Raw genomic sequence first — 17074 nt, 5'->3', positions numbered from 1 at the left:
ATTATTTAGTTTGTTTCTAATCCTTCAGTATATTTATCTCATATTCTACTTATAATCCAGTATCATTTGACCCAAGACTCTGCATTGGAATCCAATATCGTCACAAAGCCATGTTTTCCCTAAACCCTAGGATACACAACACCACACATCTCCCCTTTCCTATCCCATACCCAAACCTTGGGGTGCTTCAAGTCCCACCCTTTCTCCCCTTATACTCCGGAAGTTAAAGTATTTACAGCTGGCTGGGCTGGGAATTCTTTATGTGAATACCCCCCCCCCTCCTCCTCATGTATGTAGTAATATGAATATTATCTCTCAACCCCTTACTAGCTCCCCCCCCCAGTCCCCTGTTTCCAGCTGGCTGGGTTGAAATGATACCTTTTCAATTCATATTAAATGAAGGATGTTGAATGAGAGCGGAGGGACGGAAAATTTAATGAATTTAATAGAAACTACATCAGAGACATTCAAGGTTTTCAGAGGAGAACAGAGAACTCAGGGTTTAGCGAGGAGTAGACAAAACTTGAGATTTGGAGAAATGTATATATTGATAAAGAAATAGAGAAAACTCTTTATTGCAAAAGAAAAGAGAAAGCTCTAGATAACTAAAGATATAGAGAAAACTGTGAATAGGTAAAGAAATAAAGAATAAGTTTGATTTTGAAAAAATGAAAAAAGAGAGAAGAAAAGAGAACTCATGGTTTAGAGAGTAGTAAAGAAAACTCAAGCTTGGGAGATAAACACATAAAACTCAGGAATAGAGAGGGGTTTAAAAAAGAAAAGAGAAAACTGATGATCAGTAGAGGTGGGGAGAAAAGTCATGAGTTGAAGGAAAAGCAGAGAAAAACCCAGCTAGAGAAGAAAAAAGATCCAAAGCGAAAGCAAAGGAATTGAGTCTTTGCCACAAACTCTGATTTTATAATCCCTATATCTTTGGAACGCAATGTCGTAAATCTTTAATATTTCAAACTTATATTATTTGATCTAACAGAATTCATAGTTTGAAATATCTAAGGTCTACGACATTGGAATCCAAAGATATAGGATTTAGAAAAGCAGAGTTTGTGGCAAAGACTCAATTCCTTTTGTGAAAAAAGAGAAGCTTTAAAAATATTTCAGTTACGTGTAATCAGGATTCAAAAAGGAAATAACATTTCTTTTCCTGTTCATTAAACAATAATTGAATGTACAGAGTAGTAGATGAATCAGAATAGGGAGGGGTCGGGAAGGGGGGGGGGGGTAGGAGTGTCTGAGTTTAGAATATAGAAGGAACTAAAAGCTAGGGATTCACATAATTTATGAATCTGAAGAACTGTAGAAAAGCATTATGTAGGATCACAGAAAATAGAGGAATCTATAAAACTTGGAAAAAGACCTAGAAAACCAGAGAATAAGAGAGGAATCTATAAAATTGGAAAAAAGAATAAAAAACCAGAAAACCAGAGAATAAGAGAGGAATCTATAAAATTGGAAAAAGGAATAGAAAACCAGAAAATCAGAGATTAAGAGAGGAATCTATGGAACTTGGAAAAAGACCTAGAAAAACAGAAAATCAGAGAATAAGAGAGGAATCTATAAAATTGGAAAAAGGAATAGAGAACTAGAAATCAGAGAATAAGAGAGGAATCTATAAAATTGGAAAAAGGAATAGAGAACTAGAAATCAGAGAATAAGAGAGGAATATATAAAACTGGAAAAAGACCTTGAAAACCAGAGAATAAGAGAGGAATATATAAAACTGGAAAAAGGAATAGAGAACAGAAAATCAGAAAATAAGAGAGGAATCTATAAAATTGGAAAAAGGAATAGAGAACTAGAAAATCAGAGAATAAGAGAGGAATATATAAAACTGGAAAAAGACCTAGAAAACCAGAGAATAAGAGAGGAATATATAAAACTGGAAAAAGGAATCGAGAACAGAAAATCAGAAAATAAGAGAGGAATCTATAAAACTGGAAAAATGACTAGAGAACTTTGTGTCCAGTAAACGTCAAAACGGCTGAACCGATAAACCCTCACATTTTTTGTGGCAACTCACATGACTCCAGGGAAGGTTTATGGATAGTCATAATTAAAAATATTTGCCCTAAAAAATTGTCTATTTTTTAAAGTCCACGTAAAAAACGATAAAAGAGCAACAATTAAAAGTTAAAATCGAAGATGGACGCGGAGCGCCCTGGAAACCTAGTAATTAAAAAAAATGAGAGAACAAAGAAAACAAGAGAACTGTACAAATGACTCTGTAATCCCGTTAAATTAAAGAACTTTTAAGCGCCAGATAAGAAGAATTCTGTGTATGTGTCTGTGTAAAGAATATTTTTCTCCTGTGTTCAATGTTGCTAGGTGAGCGGAGCAGAGTAAAGTTTTGGCGGGATACCTGAACCTGAATCCGTCCTACTCCTACCTTGACCCATTTTAAACCGGGAAACTGGAACTTGCTGTCGTTTGTGCCCCAGGCACTTTTTGAGGACCTTCAGCAGCTTTAAGGTTTTAAAAATGATCATCTTAAAGGGACTGTAAGCGTAATTTCAAGTGACCACCAATTCAAAGATGGCAATGACCGATTTACAACGGTACCCTTAAAAGCTTTATCTAATCACGTATGGTTTCAATGTTTACAAACAGATTATTTTCTTTTTTGTTTTTTTACAAAAGTGACTTACGCATTTCTATATTGCCGGATAACGTTTAGAAATTATCAGATTTAAACACTTTTGAGCCTACTATAACGACATCATCCACATCAAGGGCATCGTTATGTCTTTGCATGGAGGGTCCCTTGACATTACTCTCAGAGAGTCCCTATATATAAATGACGAATGTTTAAAAATTGGTTCTTAAACAAAGAAATATGAAAAGTTTAGTTGTCGGAGAAATAATAAATCAATTACTAAAGTTCATTTTCCTTTAAAATGAAAGTAGATTTTTATTCAACCATTCAACAAGCTCTTATTTATAAATCCCTATATTTTCGCAACCCAAGGTTGTAGACCTTTGATATTTTAAACAATAAATTCCATTAGATTAGATAGTTTAACTTTGAAATATCAAATGTTTGAACTATTAGATGATAAAGATATGGGGATGAGAAAATTTGAGTTTGATGCATAAACTCGTGTTTTTTGTCTTAACATTTTAGATAATTTTTCTTATCCAAACACTGTGCATGAGTATTTAAGCTAAATGCAAAATGTTTGAATGTTATAAGATATTGTATAGATTTTGCTCAGGATATATCTGTTATATATCAGACATTTTGTAGATTGTACTTAAAATATATTCAAACATTCAGTAGATTTTGCTAGAATTATATCGACATTTTGTAGTTTGTATTAAGAATATATTCAGACATTCAGTAGATTTTGCTTAGGATATATCCATAGACATTTTGTAGATTATATTAGGAATATATTCAGACATTCAGTAGATTTTGCTCAGGATTATATTGACATTTAATAGATTTTGCTAAGATTAAATTGACATTTTGTAAATACTAATAATAATCAACGTTTTGCAGAAGAATTTATACGAACATTCAGGTAGGGTTAAATCCCGACATTTAGTAGATTTTACTATTAGGAATATTTACAGACATTTTTTATCACCCTGTAAACCTAATATCCGGACACCCTGTAGAATCCCTGAGGGTTGAGAGCCCTGCTTTCAGCATTATCTCCCATGGAATCTAGGGTTCATTCTGATAGGGGAGGGGTTAAGGTGGGAGGAAGGATGGGTGGGTGCTTCCAAGGGAATGAGGGGGGTGGGAACTACTAATCTCTAGCCTACATTCACTGAAGAAAAGAGAAGGTTTACCTGCAAACATCATATTATACATATATATATACCAGACTACCTAGGCGCAACTAGTGGGGTGGGGGGTATCCTACCCCTCATACCTGGGTTCCTAGTGAAATTGAGAACCCCCCAAAATTTAACAATCATGATTTTTGAAAGTGTTAAAAACCCAATAACGTTCGATTTACAATTATATAAGATCAAAGATTTTTATTTTTTTAAATAACATTTTTAAATATTTTATATCTAAATTATTCTGTTTCAACAATTAGCAACGAAAACTAGTCTGAACCTTGATACCGTTGATACCGTGCAGATAGAGAATATTTTGATCGAAAGAATAAACGTATTCCCTAAAGCGGGAAAACTGAAAGAATTTTTTATTTTATTGAGTAAAGCGGCCCAGTCCCCTGGCGGATCACAGAGAAGTAATAGAAGTAAAAAGAAATTAGTTTTTCTTATTTGGTAAATTCAAGAAAAAATGTAATCAAACAGTTTATAATACACTTTATAAAAATAGAAAACTTTTATGACGACTGGTTCTTTTTATTCAACTTTGAAGAGGGTGTTCCTTATATCGGAACTAAACAGTAAATGGAAAAACGCGAAAAAAGGAAGTATGTAAAGGCTGAGAGCTGTGATCGCAGTTAGATTTGCAATTTCAGCCTTTCGTTTAATTTTTCGCAGACAAATCCTTTAAATCTGAAATTCAAATTGTAACCTTAAAATCACGCTTTGAAACAATTCCAAATTTTAAAAGTTGAATAGTTTAACTACGTAGACTAAGTTGAACTGGTTATAGTGTTTCGACTGAAGTCTCCGTAATTCAAATGCTCGCTTTTCATTAAACAAATTGAGCATTTGCCAAAAACCCCAATTTTATAATCCCTATTTCATATAACTATGCAGCCCTATGTGGTAGACCTTAGATATTTCAAACTATGAGTTCTGTTAGATAAAATAGTCTAAGTTTGGATTATCAAAGGTTTAATCCATCAGATTGCAAAGATAAAGGTATTATAAAATTTTAGTCTAAAGCAAGGATTCCTTTATCTTTTTTTCATGCGTAACTTTGAAATAATTGGAATTTTCAGTGAATAAAATTAAATAGATAAATCGTGTTCTTAAATCTAATGTGAAGTTTTCGTTGACCAAACTGGTCAGAAGTGACATCTTCTATCACTAGAAGTATGGTACTTGAACATCACAAGTTTACTGGAAAATGACAGGATTGAAAATATGTCACGATTAATAAAACAGTTTAATTTTTAGATTTATTTATCAAGCGAAGGAGGTTACAAAATTGTGTGCAAGTTTATATATTTTTACTTACACGCGAATGTACATATTTTAAGGGTGCAAATGTCCAGTCTGCTGTACATAATATGTACAGAAGCCTGGCAGTACGAATGTATAATTGCTTACATAAATGATAACACTGGTACAGTGGTAATGCCTGAAAGGGTTTCTAAACACAGAATGAATAAGTGGATGCAGGCAGACAACAAGACAAACTTTCAGATTTATAGTAAAATATCTCGAATTGAATACAATTTAGAATTTTCCAGATTTATATGGAATCACTAGCGTATCTATACTTCAAGTATTTCTAGAAATACCATATATATCTAGAAATATCGAGATGTAAAGAAATACTAAAAATATCTAGGAATGACAAGACATATCCAGACATGATTTCATAGTTGATATTTTCAACAAAGCAAATAAATCTAGATATATCTGTTTAGATAAAGTCTAGAATACTAGGTAAGTCAAAAAATCAGTTAAAATTTAATCTAATTGAAAGTTTGACTGAAAAATATGATATTTACAAAGTACGTATACATAAACTATAACAAGTGCCATGTACACTTTACATTGTTCCGTGTACAAGTGTAAAGTTACATTGACCCTCCTAGCGGTTGACACGTCGAAGGGTCGGAGGTCGAAACTTCAGTATAGTTAATCCGTTCACAAAGCACTGATCTGCATCTTTCGAAACACAAGATCCGACCAATCAGAAGCCAGTCCAGACGTGGTAGAACAGCGGTATTTAATACAAAGTTACGACCTTAAGATTGATATTACTGCAGTTGTAAATAAGCTGCCAGAATAATACTTGAATATATAATATTGGAAGGATTGTTAACGTTTAGTTCAATAATAATTTCTATCTAAAGGTTAGAATACAGAATACATGGATTACATAATGAATATAGAAGAGTGTAGAACGTGATTGTGTACAGTATATTGAATGTCCGAAGGGAGGATAAACCAACTATTTGTGAGACCGAATACCCGTGAAATTGTATAGGAAGTTGGAATAGGGGGAGTTCAGGGGTGAGATATATAGTATATACAGAAGTGTACTGGGAAACAGGGGTGCCTAATCTAAGTTTGGAAGAAATAAACTCAAATTTTCTAATCCCTATGTCATTGTAACCTGATTTTATATTTCAAACTTAAGGCTATTTGATCTAACAGAATTCATAGTTTGTAATAAATTCTAACATTTACGCAATTTGTTGTTATGATTTATGGATTAGAAACTCAAAGTTTGTGGCTACGACTCTGTTCCTTTTTCAAGAGTACGCCTGACTCCCCCCCTTCTCCAGCATCTTAACCTTGATGAAGAGAGAACAAAGTTTAAACTTAAACTTTAAAATTTCAAGCATCGAGTTTAAATACCTGGCTTAATTACAAACTTGAACTCACTCCAGCGGTTAACACAACAAACAACGAGTATTAAGAAACCAAAAAGTGTCCAAACATAATTGGACAGAAAAACATTTCGAAAAAAAACGTGGGTTTCTTGACTAATGCTGAAATATATTTATTCCCGGGTTGTTGAATCAACTTTACTGTGAAGAGGCAACAAGGCCAAGATCTGTAGGTTCAGGATGAATACTCGAATATTCACAAAGTTTATAATAGTCCTCCACCAAGTTAGAGTTAGTGTCTAAAAGTTGGTTGGATCTAGGGACTAGGTCTCCAAACTTCCAACTAATCTTCATGTATGAAGCTAACAGCTAACCCATTATCTAGTATTCCTCACTACAGAACAGTGGTCGAACAGAGTTTTTTTTTGACAAATGAAGTTCACTGGTTCTTTAGGTAGAGTACTAGTTGTGTAGCCCTGACAATGTTGAGCTGATACTAGAGTTTACTTGAGGTTTTATCCCAGCTTCAGGAGGTTCAGGGATCAAGGTTTGATCCCGGATACTGGAGGTTTAGGGATCTTGGTTTGATCCCAGATACTAGTTTAAGGATCTAGGTTTGATCCCTGATACTAGAGGTTCAGGGATCTAGGTTTGATCCCTGATAAATACTGACGAGCATGTTCGGTCATCTCTATACTAGGTTTCGTCTTCCCACAAGCAATCATGTTCCACCTTACATCCAACTATAATATATTTATATCATTAGTTTAGGATGGAGAATATACATGGCGTGCTAAACACAATCAAAAGAACATTAAAAGATTGCTAGATTTATTCTCTAGAGTATTCAGTTGGTCTTAACTCTCATTAGTCAATGCACGAGGGAGTGGTTAAGAAAAAAGGGAGTGGTTAAGAGAGAAAAGGGAGTGGTTAACAGAGAAAGGGGAGAAGTTAAGAGAGAAAATAGAGCGGTTTGCGGGATTTTTGAGAAATATTTGAATATATATGAAATAATAAAGGCGTCAATATTTGGATAAGTATGTATTTAAGCAGTGCTTAGGATCCGGATCCGTTGGATCCGCAAGATTTTGGCTTCCTCGATCCGGATCCGCAAAAATATGCGGATCCACGGATCCGGATCCAAGGGGTAAAATATTAACCAAAAACTGCAAAAAAGCCTTTTTTTTACTTCTAAATCCAAAATCTGACCTTTGGAAAAAAAGAGAGATTGTAAAAATTTCCTCATTTCTGAATGATTCATCGAGTTTTAGGATAAAAATGTGCGAAAAAAATAAAACAAAATATTCAAAATTATTTTTTGTTAAAAAGATTCAGTAAATCTTATAGAAATGACCTGGATCCGGATCCGGATCCATTTTTTTCCAGTGCGGATCCAGGTTGAAGAAAGTGAACGGACCGGATGAGAAGGTTGAAAGAAGTGAATGGATGGGATGAAAGAAGTGATTTAACCGGATGAAGGAATTGAATAGACCGGATGAAGGGAGTGTCTGGACCAGATAAGGATGAAGGAAGTTAATGGACCGCGGCCGGATGAAAGAAAGGAGTGAATGGACAGAATGAGAAGGATGAAGGAAGTGAATGAACCGGATGAGAAGGACGAAGGAATTAAATGGACCGTATGAAGGAAGTGAATGGACCGGATGAGAAAGCACCGAGTTTTAATGGTCTCACGCTCTCAAGCTTAAATTGAGAATTTTGCCAATTACTTCTAAAAAACCAAAGCTAACAAAAATTGCGTTACAGTGCTAAAATGAACATGTAAAGGACTACAGAAAAGCATAAGTGAGTTAAGAGCGGCAAAATCTAAGCTTAGGGAGTTGCGACACTTTAAAGTCAACCCTGTCTTAAAAATTGATGAGACTGTTTATAAGCAGGATGAATCTATGTGAAGGATGAAGGACGTGAATGGACCGTATGAGAAGGATGAAGGACGTGAATGGACCGTATGAGAAGGAATTGAATGAACCGGATGAAAAGGATGAAGGACGTGAATGGGACCGTATGAGAAGGATGAAGGAAGTGAATGAACCGGATGAGAAGGATAAAGGATGTGAATGGAACGGATGAAGGAAGTGAATGGACCAGATGAGAAGGTCAATATAAAATATCCCTTAAATATCTCATAAATTCCAACCTTAGAAGTCGGAGGAGATTTCTCGTCTGAGCTGGATTGCAGGAGAGGGTTCATGTTGGGAGGATCTGGTAAAGTTTCCTGAACAAATATATCTTATACTTAAACTTCAGTGTTATAGAAACATTCAACACAAATATTTTATTGGCAGCAACAGTGGTTAATTTTTGGCGCTACCCGGATCCATATCAACGTTTCCTGATACGGATCCGGATCCGAAACGCTGATTTTATGACGTATAGAGCCACATGCGTGTGCGCGATAAATTATTATTTTGAATTTTATGTAAATAGCAGGGTAGGATGTTAGGAGTAGGTTAATTACCTTGAGTATGGATGGAGGACTGAAGAGCATGGAGCTGGAGGAATCTGTTCCTAGGAGGGATTTACTCGGAGTCTCCGGGTTTATTAAAGACTGATCTCCGGCAGATCCAAACATCATATTGGAGAGGGTTGCAGGGGTAGACCATCTTGCAGCTAGAGCCTTCCTTGCTCCCTGGATAAAAAGGGTTAGATCTTTAAAAGTGTGCCCCCCTCTCACTCCCTGAATTTGGATTAAAGGGTAATATTAATACAACTTTACTCCCCCCCTGAAGAAAGAGGGTAATCAAAGTGCATTATACTGTAAGAAAAAGAGGAATGGGTTTCCGCAAAATTGAACAAAAATGATATTAACTTTCAAATAAGAAAAAGAAACGAAATATATCTATGTATTATATCCTTTCTTGCGGAATCGAGTACGTTTACAGGATTTATGCTTTTAGGATGTGAACTTGTAAGACGAAAATATTATTTCACATTATATACTGTAGTAACTCACTCTCTTGTGTGGACTTGAATTCTCCTTGTCTCCTCCGTCCTCACTCAATCTGCCGTTATAATTTCTCTTATCCGTCCCACCATATCCACTGTCTTGAAGTGTCTAAAATATTTAGTTTTAGAATATATTTTTTGGTTTACCATTTTTTGTTTTGTTATTGATTTGTTTGTTAAGAGCCCCCTATATGTTCTAGCTATTTTTGGTTTTGTTATTGATTTGTTTGTTAACAGCTCCATTATATGTTCTAGCTATAAATCTAATCTATTTGGCTCAGCCGTTTAGAAATAAAAAATGTACAAAACAAGCGCAACCTTTTGTTTTCTCTCACCTGATGGTCTCCGGAGTTGTTAAAACTATCCGTAAAGTCCTGCATATCCTTCTTAATAATCTCCGTAATATCTTCCACCCGTTTGTTGGGTGTCTGGGGGGTGTTGGAGAGCGGTTCCCTGCCCCTGTACACCTCGGCCAGCGCTCTCTTAAACGGGGTTGGAGTCCGCGGAGCTTCAGTGTTCCGGGTCTGATTCCGTTCAGGGGAAAATTTCTGTATTTTAGGAGTACTGTGAGCTGACATATCTGTGACCAAGGTTGGGGTAGTGAGAAGGGAACCCTGCTGCTGGGGTTTCATGTGGGACAAAGGCGTGGACTGTGACAAGAGGTTTAAGGAGGACGCAGCGTTTACTAAACCAGAATGGGTTGGGGTTGAAGTCAAGCTGCCGGTCATATCAAAGGATAGATTTGGACTCTGAAGAAACTGAAAATAAAACAAACTGTAATTAAAATACTTAAACTACCGACTAACGATACAATATTTTTACCCGATTTTTTTCAATAAAATATGTTAACTTAACAACAGAGATACATCTAAATCTATTGTTTATTTTCATGAAACATTAGTACCCAGTTTTTATCTCCTTTGAGAAGGAGTTGTTAGTTAACTTTATTTGAATTTTACACTAAGCTGTGAAACAAGATTAAATCTTAGCATATTAATGTTAATAGACAATACACAAGCATTATACTCCCGAGCAGGTTCAGGATAAAAGCACCGTCTCTTTATTTAAAGCAAACCCTAGACGACACCTTCTACCTTGGAGGGTGAAAACGGAAGAAATTTGACCGGGGTTAATGGTAAACTTCCAGAAGATGAGTCCAGGTAGTCCTGGGATATGCACAGAGTACAATGTACATAATTTCTTTAATATTAACTTTTCATAATTCCCTAGCTTGTATTTGTGGAGAAAACCAATTTTAAAAATAAAAATTTTAAAAATTCAAGAAAGCGTTCTCCCGTCAGAACAAAGATGATATGTTGGATGTATTTCAGAAAATTTAAGCGAAGGTTAGTTCATATTGAGAAAGGAGAAAAGAAATGCAGAATTAAACTTAAAAAAACTACCTCGTGATCGTCCGCCTCCCTTTTCCGAGCCCTCCGCCGTAAAATTGGCGGAGTCGAAGATATGTTGTGTGAACTATGCTCGTCGTTCGAGTCCATAGAGTTCCAAGTATCTTGTTCTACCTTGATAGGTCGAACCTGACCATGAAGGGGTAGAGGAGTTACTCCTAACCCGCCGTAGTGTAAATCATAATCCAAATCATTCAAATATCTAAACAAAACATATACAATGAAAACTTCGCAATAAAGCATATAAAGTTTAAGTATAAATCTCTAAACTTTAAACTTACTTAAGAGGAGAGAAAAGATGTTGAAACTCCGGATCCTCCTGTTGATGTTGATGATGTTGCTGCTGTTGTTGTTGATGCTGATGATGCTGTTGATGATGATGCGGTGGTGTGTTCTCGTTGTAATTATGATCAGGTAGAAGAGGATCAATAGGTTCTACCTTGAAGGTTTCCTGTTTAAACACCTGGTTGGACCACTGGACCGTCTCCTGTTGCTGCTGCTGCTGTTGTTGTTGTTGCTGGTTGTAGACCGGAGGGTTCCAGGTTGACATTGGAGCCCGGTGATACTGGGGTTGATGAGGATATCCAACCTGATGGGAGCCTCCCATGATGGTGTACTGCTGCATAGACTGTCCGACCGCGTTCCCGTAAAGAGAAGATACATCCTTCCTCGCCATTCCTCCCTGGGGTATCAGGGTTCCCCCTATCACAGTTGAATTTACGGAAACCCTGATTCCGGAAGATTTTCTGGGTTTCCGAGCACTCTTTCCGCCAGAATCCGTAAGTCCGTCCTGCTCCTCATATTTTCTTTTCATCGTGCTATTCCAGTGATTCTTAATCGCATTATCCGTTCTTCCAGGGATAAGTTTAGCAATCTTAGCCCACTGATTCCCCCACTGTTTGTGAGCATTGAATATAATTCTATCCTGAAATACAGAGAAAATAAATCTGATTCTTTATTAGATTTGTCCAGAAAGAAACCTAATACAAGGGTTATTAAGGAAACGTTATTGAAAATGTGGAGATAAGCAAATATAAAAGAGAAAGGAAAATACAAGCATGAAATCTTATTTATTACATTTTTTTTTTTATCAATCTGGAGTAAATATCAATTTTTGATTAGACCTACCTCCTCTTCTGTCCAAGCTGTTTTCTTTATCTCCGGATTAAGATGATTATGCCACCGTTCACGACACTGCTTCCCAATACGTCCCTTTAGCTGCTTAGCTATTAAGGTCCATCGTTTAGGACCGTATTTTTTAACAAGTTCTATCACTTTTTCATCCTCCTCTTTGGTCCAAGGCCCTGGAAAGAAAAATATGTTTATAACAGTTTTGAAATCGACCAGAGCAAAAAATTTAGAATGGGATATCCTTATTCCCGATCCCTTAATATGAGTATCCGATGTACACACTTTTGATTTTCTTCTTAATCCTCTTTTTTGGATATCCCTAGTGAATAAAAGTTACGTTTGATAACAATTACAGTTACGATGGTTTATAGTTTAAACTTAAATCCGGACTGAAGTCAGCTGTTTAAATGCCAACTTTTAGAGCATTTAAACATATATATTTAATCATGTTAATATGAACTTATTAAAAAATATTTGAGGACTATAGCCATTTTGAACGTTAGTCTTCAAAAACATCAATCCAAAACTTACGTTCGTTTAATCGATCATTAGTTCAATTGATATGACACCAAAATGCGCAAAAATTTAAAACAGTTTTTTCATAAGTTAAAAAGTGCATCTCTAATCACTAGAAATTAATCTAAAGACTAAATTAGTCTTGATATTAGCAAAAAGAGAGGATCAAGCATTGATCTCGATATCCACCATTCTAAAGTTTTCAGCACAGAGCTTATAAATCGAGTTTTTTTATAAGTAATTTTGTTAAAAAATTGTTACTTGTGAGTAGAGGGGGGNGTCATATAACTTACCTTTGACTAGTTCTGGATTGACAACCTTCTGCCATCTATGCTGGCACTGAACGTCTGCCCGGTCAGGAAAATGACTGGCGATGAAGTCCCACCGTTCTCCATTAATCTCAACTAATCGTTTCAATTTTTCATCTTCTTCCTTATTCCATCTTCCTCGATTTATATGTTTCTTTCCCGCATACTGAGCTAGGTCAGGTCCACCTAATAACAAAACATATACGTTAATCAAAAATAAAAACCAAAAACATGGTTCAGAGTAAATTGTCGAAAAAAATATTATACATATACTTGTTGTCAACCCCTATTATCAATACAAAAGGGAATACATTTTTTGTTAAAAAAGTGTACAGCTAGAGAGAGAGAAATAAATAACTACATCTAGGAACACACATGAAAGTATACAAGTACAATGTGTGGGATAAACTAAGAAGTTCAGAACTATACAATGTTTGAAGAAGTACATAAGTTAGAATTAGAAATGAGGAAGTAATGCGTTACGTTATATAATTAAATAAGTAAAGAGAAAGAAATGATAGATATAGAAGTTCAGGATTAGAGATAAGTAAAGAAGTTCAGGGTTAAAGATAGATAAAAAAATTCGGGATTAGAAGTACAGTGTTTGAGATAAAAGGTAAAGAGTTAAATCTGAAAGCCCCCCCCCCCCCATATGAAGGGCACGATTTAAGATAAATAAGGAAATATAAAGGGTTATGGTTACGCTAGGAAGTTAAATGATTAAGAATTAAAATTAAGTTTGAGACTAGAGGTTCACAGAGCAGAAGAGGATATGGGGATTTATGAACTGTACCACAAAACTCCAATTTTCAAAATCCCTTTATTTTTGCAACCTGATGGTGTAAATCTTTGACATTCAAAACTTAGGATAATAGATTTCAGAATTTGATAGTAAGAAATGTTTAAGATTGGTTACATCTGGTAAAAGATTGTAAAATTTGAGTTTGTGGTAAAGGCTCAATTCTTTTCGGTTTAAGGATTCTCAGATAAGCAGTATAAATTTAGGTTCAATGGAGAAGTTTATGTTTCTAGCCTTAAAGGGCGCTTCGCGCCCATCTTCTAAATCTATTGTGAACATGTTCTCTTTGTGTACATCGTAAAACAAAACAAAAATAATTCGCGGATTTTCACAAAGAATTTCGTGGATTTTCAAAATTTTCAAAAATTTAATGAAGATCGAATTTTGATGGAGACAAATAGTTGAAATTTTAATCATTCATAAACCTTCCCTGTGGTCACGTGACAAAAAATTTGGGCCCGATCGGTTCAACCGTTTTGACGTTTATTGGATACAAACAAACAAACAAACAAACAGACAGACAGACAGACAAGCCAAATTTATATATAGAAAGGGATTAAAAGAGCATTTTATATTGTTTAAAGAATTAAGGGAGAAGTTCAAAGATAGGGATCAGGGAAAAAGGTAATGTAAACGTTTGGCTTTGCATTTAGAGGCTTTATTCTTTATGGACTTATTTTTTAAACAAAGGAATTTATTGATTAATCCTCACCCGCTAACTGTAAATTTTCATCTATTCTTTGCAACCTCAAGATGAAAATTCTTGATTTATCAAACATCATTTTATTTTCCAGTGAACAGAATTCTTCGCTTACTGTTTCAAGTTGAAATGGTTAAAATCATATTTTTTTGCAAATAAAATTATGTATGTGATAGTCCGTCCTTTTTTCAGCAATTTCAGCAAATATTTTAAGTTAAGACAACTGCTGGGCCGAGCGCTGCGTCTTGGACAGGCTAGGGGGCCGAGCACCGGGGCTAGGACAGGATAGGTGGGACGGGTGCTACGGCCACATCACCAATTATATCCATGTGGTACATATGAGATTCATGTACAAAAATACAATTTTCTATATATCAAATTCTCCGATCCTTTATATTTACTGACGAAGGTATCAATAACGTATCTATATAGTAACATAATATGGTGGTTATTTAGTTGGAAAAAAACAAACCTGCAGAATCTTCGGAAACGTCTGAATCCGAATCATCTTCGTTCTTATAATCCTGAACCGAGGGTGGTTGCATTAACTCCATTTTATCACTAATTTATTCCTAATACATAGAGGGCCAAAAACTGGAACAAAGTACTTGATCGTCAAGGATTGTATGTTATGTAAGTAAATTGTTTTTCACACACCATTATTGATAAACCACTTTCTTTAGATATGATTTGAAAAAGATTTTTTTCACTTTTAACATTTTCATTTTTCAGTACATATGGTAGGTCCAGGTGGTTCACTTTATTGCCTTACATATTGAATGAGCCTAACATACTAGTCTCTGTGTACCCTGTATTAATTTTGGCGCGCTAGTTCGGACAACAAGTGAATCCAGCGCTGTGATTGGTCGGGGCTGACATCAGACCGTGACGTACAGGAAAAGAGTCTCGATTCGCGCGGGCTTCTGAGGTCTACACCGCGTGAGAATTCAACTGAGACGGAGGAATTGGTTTAAATTTTGCGGCGGGAAAATAAAAAGACGACATTCAAATTTAAATTCTCAACATTTCTGTTTACTCCTTTTAAACCCGATTCTTTGTCTTTTAATCACACAAATTCGACCCATTCGGTTCATGCATGCTTTGATTAATATTTAGTTTATCTCAAGACAAGATTTGTATAATTTCTTGAGCTTATCAAGTGTTTACTGATAAGTATTTTAGAGTATATTTGTGTACATTAAATTGAATATTATAATTTAATATATTAGAGACACATCGACTGAATCGACCTACCAGTTAACTTATAAACGTTTGACGTTAAACTGCGAAGAAGGTAATAAAAAGTCTTATTTTGTATTTAAAGCAGAATTTATATTATTTTCTAAAAATCATGCACGATATATATAATTTGTTTTAAGAAGTTTAAATTATATTTTTCAATGCTCTATGAAATTAAAGGATTTTTGTTTAATTTTTAAGGGTATATATGACATAGAAAAATAAAAATCAAGTTTTTTTAACTATAATTGAAATGACAATAAAAAATACTAAATATATATTTACTGGTTCTTTCACAACAATGAATAATATATCAGGAGTAAATTTCATAATTTTCAATTTAATCAATAGAAAAACACAATACGCAAAAGATAGGTCTGAAATGGAATCATAACTAGGTTTTTAAACAAAGCTATAATTTTGTTGACTAACTCTGCATGGAATATTTATGATAACGCAAATAGACACGCAAGTTTAGTTAGCTCCATCCATCCCCTATATTTAGAAAAATTGTTGATATTTCATCTTTATTTATCTTGATTAAAAAGTGTTATATATTTAAGGAATCCCTGCAGCTTAAGGGAACATAATTATATATGATTAAAAATGTATATTGAAAAAAGCGTGTACTTTAGTACATGTTTTAATATATACCATGATTAAACATTATTTGTCATGGTATCTAGAAAAGGTAAATTAAAATAAATTAAAATTCTTAAACTTTGGTGAAAAAAATGCGGGAATCTGTTTTTTGTTGTTGTTGTATGAATGTAAAAAAAAATTTATGTCTGAAAAAATTCGCCAAAGAAAAACCAAAATCAACTTAAGAAAAATATACAGAGAAAACATTTCGTTTGAGAACAAAAGAATTAGGCAATCAGAGGCGCAACTAGGACTTTTGCTAGGGGGGGGGGCAATATATTATTTTGTTAGGGTTTGGGGGGGAGGTTAAGGGTTTCCCCCCTTTTTCAGAAATTTTTCAAAAACAAAAGTGCTTTTTTAAGGGTTTGAAGTCGAAAAAAAGGAAATTTTAAGTTGTTGCATGCAGATTTGGCTGTGTTCAATTCAAATCGATTTTTTGTTCTTGTGTTTTTACAAAATTTATACTTCCAACAGCTGTAAAATGAATGATATGAGTCAATTCATTGAATATGTTTGCGAATCGCAAAAAAGTATTTTTTAAGTACCTGGTTTAATTACAGATTAAATTAAGTTTCTGGAAAAAAAACATAAAAATACATAGGTAAATAATAATTTCAATCATCTACATTGAAAAAGGACAGATAATGTTACCTTTTCTCTTGAAGTTATTGAATTAATGATTGATCTAACCAACTTTCATAATCTAAATTCATTTTCGATTTTACAAAGAAGATAAATCTTGTTAGTTATCAAATATGATAATCAGTTAGAAATTTGTCAGGTTCAGAATTTTCTCTAGATTTGGAACTGAGTTTTTGCCACAAACTCAAATATTCTAATCCCTAAATCTTTGCACCGAGTGGTGTAAACATTTGATATTTCAAACTTGGAATATTTTACCATAAGAATTC

At 34.5% G+C, this 17074-nt stretch overlaps 1 protein-coding gene across 5 annotated transcripts; it reads right to left on the bottom strand.

Moving 5' to 3' along the window:
* Positions 1-5055: 5055 nt before the first annotated feature.
* Positions 5056-15114, bottom strand: LOC111695831 (transcriptional activator Myb). Of its 5 annotated transcripts, none has more exons than XR_002763950.1 (11): positions 14755-15114; positions 12769-12969; positions 11957-12132; positions 11110-11753; positions 10823-11030; positions 9755-10177; positions 9427-9528; positions 8932-9102; positions 8611-8688; positions 6484-7198; positions 5056-5404 (listed from the first exon to the last, which is right to left on the bottom strand). XR_002763950.1 is itself a non-coding variant. In XM_023465284.1 (10 exons), the coding sequence occupies exons 1-10, from the start codon at positions 14834-14836 to the stop codon at positions 7085-7087; spliced, it is 2199 nt and encodes a 732-aa protein (XP_023321052.1). In that variant the 5' UTR covers positions 14837-15114; the 3' UTR covers positions 5944-7084. The 5 variants fall into 5 exon arrangements, 1 of the variants encoding a protein (XP_023321052.1); XR_002763951.1 differs by having other exon boundaries at positions 5056-5392; XR_002763952.1 differs by having other exon boundaries at positions 5056-5387.
* Between the last annotated feature and the right edge of the window lie 1960 nt (positions 15115-17074).

This window comes from Eurytemora carolleeae, unplaced genomic scaffold (assembly GCF_000591075.1).
Source record: "Eurytemora carolleeae unplaced genomic scaffold, Eaff_2.0 scaffold237, whole genome shotgun sequence".
Classification (NCBI taxonomy): domain Eukaryota; kingdom Metazoa; phylum Arthropoda; class Copepoda; order Calanoida; family Temoridae; genus Eurytemora; species Eurytemora carolleeae.
The sequence above is the reverse complement of the archived record's forward strand: the minus strand, read 5'-3'. Positions and strand labels throughout refer to the sequence as shown.

Bases quoted from the DNA above. Each gene is read 5' to 3' on its own strand.
- LOC111695831 (XM_023465284.1), bottom strand. From the start codon at position 14,836: ATGGAGTTAATGCAACCACCCTCGGTTCAGGATTATAAGAACGAAGAT. The intron at 12,970-14,754 runs GTTTGTTTTTTT...TTTTGTTATTAG, and splicing joins CGTTTCCGAAGATTCTGCAG to GTGGACCTGACCTAGCTCAG. The intron at 8,689-8,931 runs GTAATTAACCTA...ATATTTGTTCAG, and splicing joins GTCCTCCATCCATACTCAAG to GAAACTTTACCAGATCCTCC.